General features: G+C 40.5%; 1 protein-coding gene and 1 long non-coding RNA gene across 3 annotated transcripts in view; both read left to right on the top strand.

Moving 5' to 3' along the window:
* Positions 1-2,500, top strand: part of LOC143302363 (uncharacterized) — a 240,097-nt gene that overhangs the window by 76,691 nt on the left and 160,906 nt on the right. The gene's annotated exons all lie outside the window — the stretch shown is intronic.
* The window catches only part of LOC143274854 (uncharacterized), a 21,319-nt gene that overhangs the window by 16,376 nt on the left and 2,443 nt on the right, over positions 1-2,500 (top strand). For both annotated transcript variants that reach the window (XM_076578813.1, XM_076578812.1), the window contains exon 3: positions 1,803-1,922. In XM_076578813.1, coding sequence (XP_076434928.1) covers positions 1,803-1,922 — 120 coding nt within the window. The remainder of the gene's footprint in view (positions 1-1,802; positions 1,923-2,500) is intronic.

The raw sequence follows: 2,500 nt of genomic DNA, 5'->3' as shown, positions 1-2,500 counted from the left end.
TTGCTGTTCTGCCTTGGGTGATCTCAGAGAACAATTAATTCCCCCCCAAAAAAAAGTTTTACAGACAACCTTCTGTTTTCAAACTTACATTGCTATTAGCATCTGTGAATGAGAATGTTGTCAAACATTTTGCAGTATATTTGTATAAGGCATTTTCAGATTCGTTCTATCTGTAGTGAGTAACGCGTATTGTAATTCTGTTTGTTGAATTCAGTGTTAAATGAGATGTACGATTGATTCAATGTTTTCACCCCCCCCCCCCCCCCCCTTCATGAGGGGCTATGGCCTATTATGAATAAAATATTCGCAATCACATCCGCATTCGCATTCTTTTCTTTCTTTTTTTTTCTTTTTTTTTTTTTAGTGGGGTCTCCAACCTCCTCTTTTTTCCCACTTTTTTCTTTTCTTTTTTTCCTTTTTTTTTTTTTTTTTTTTGGTGGGGTCTCCATCCTCCTCTTTTTTCCCCACACCCCACATCTTTTTCTTCTTTCACAAACTCGTATTTACCTTTCATGCACCACTTTCCCCCACACACCTTAACTAATCACTTTCATTCTTTCCCCTATCGTCTGGCGCAGCAATTGCCCCAGTGTGTCTTGAGGCATACATTTTAAGAATATTCGATGTCTGTGTACATTTGCCATGTTTTTTTGTGTGTTTTTTTATGTTCTAGTGCTCTGATGTATGCATTCTAAACATGTATGACAAGTGATTACATCTGTCTGGGTTTATTGTTGCCCTAGTGTGAGTTGTTTGTTAGATATTGAAGCTTTTCTGTCATCCATCCTCGCTCTCTTGCTCCTCTATCTGAACCTAATACATAAAAAAAAAAAAAAATAAATAAATGAATAAAAGATCTGTCATCTGTATCATAACAATGGACCGACCCTCTTTTCCCTTTTAATGTGTACATTTGTTTACATGCAAGAAGGTGCAAGGTAATGTGTGTGTGTGTGTGTGTGTGTGTTGGAGCTCATGTACGTTTATATGTATTTGACTGTACTTTCATATCTGTGAAACTGCATGTTTGGTGCATTTCTGTTATGCATGTGTGGGTGTATGTGTGAATGTGTGTCTTCATATTTTACATTTATTCGCTTTTTTATCACCATTGTTGTCTTATTTATTTATTTATTTATTTTTTAATTATTATCATTTTATTAGTATTACTATATTATTACTACTACCTTTTTCTATATTATAATTATTATTCATTTATTTATTTATTTATTTATTTATGTAAGCTTATCTATTATTTATTCCCCCGTTTGTTTGTTTTTGTTTTGTTTTTTGTTTTTCAAGGCCTGACTAAGCGCGTTGGGTTACGCTGCTGGTCAGGCATCTGCTTGGCAGATGTGGTGTAGCGTATATGGTTTGTCCGAACGCAGTGACGCCTCCTTGAGCTACTGAAACTGAAACTGAAACTTACATGCCAGTGGTTTTGTTAACCTAGTGCATGTATGTAACAGTGTAAGCATTCGCATTCTCTCTCTCTCTCTCTCTCTCTCTCTCTCTCTCTCTCTCTCTCTCTCTCTCTCTCTCTCCTGCTTGGTGTTTAGGTGTATAAATGTCAACTGAATACAATATGTTTCATGATGTGTATTATGTATTACTAAGGTGAGGACATAAATATTACTTTAAATTAAGGTATGATATATTTATGTTATCAGAACGAATGTCATTTTTTCAATACACGATGCGATGTCTATGGAGAAATTGTGACACCCTTTCATAAGGGGCAATGGCCTATCAATGAATAAACCATTCATTCATTCATTCATTCATTCCTGCTTGGTGTGCAGAATGCTACCTCAATGACCGACTGGACTCTCGCCGTATATACTACAGTTCCTCCTGCCCTTGTTCCCTGACCTTGACCTGCGTCCATACAGGGGTCAGCGAGATGCCCTTTGGTCCCGTAGGTAAGGATATGATCATGGTTTGTTGTCCGCTCTCTCTCTCTGTCTCTCTCTCTCTCTCTTAAGTATTCATTCATTCATTTTGCCCATCGCTCCTGGTGGAGCATAGGCCATCGACGACCCCTCGCCATCGCACTCTGTTCTGGGCTGTTCTGGCCATTCCAGTCCAGTTGATCCCTTGCTGCTTCAGCTCTGCCTCGGTATCTCATCTCGCCTCCAGCTGTTGCGAGGCCGGCCTCTCTTCCTCTTTCCCTGCGGGTTCCAGGTCAGGGCTTGGTGTGTGATGCTGGACGCTGGCTTCCTGAGGGTGTGTCCGATCCAGCCCCACTTCCTCCGCAGTATCTGCTTGGCCACTGGTTCCTGTCCCGCTCGCTCCCACAGATCTTCGTTTCTGATCTTCTCCTGCCATCGGATCTTGTAGATGCGCTTCAGACAGGTGTTGAAGAATGTCTGAATCTTCTGCTGCATCGTCTATGTTGTCCGCCATGTCTCGCATCCGTAGAGCAGAATTGACTTCACATTGGAGTTGAAGATGCGGAGTTTGGTTTTCATACTGATTGCTCCAGATGCCCTCTCTTAAG

Source organism: Babylonia areolata, chromosome 29 (assembly GCF_041734735.1).
Source record: "Babylonia areolata isolate BAREFJ2019XMU chromosome 29, ASM4173473v1, whole genome shotgun sequence".
Taxonomy (NCBI): domain Eukaryota; kingdom Metazoa; phylum Mollusca; class Gastropoda; order Neogastropoda; family Buccinidae; genus Babylonia; species Babylonia areolata.
The sequence above is the reverse complement of the archived record's forward strand: the minus strand, read 5'-3'. Positions and strand labels throughout refer to the sequence as shown.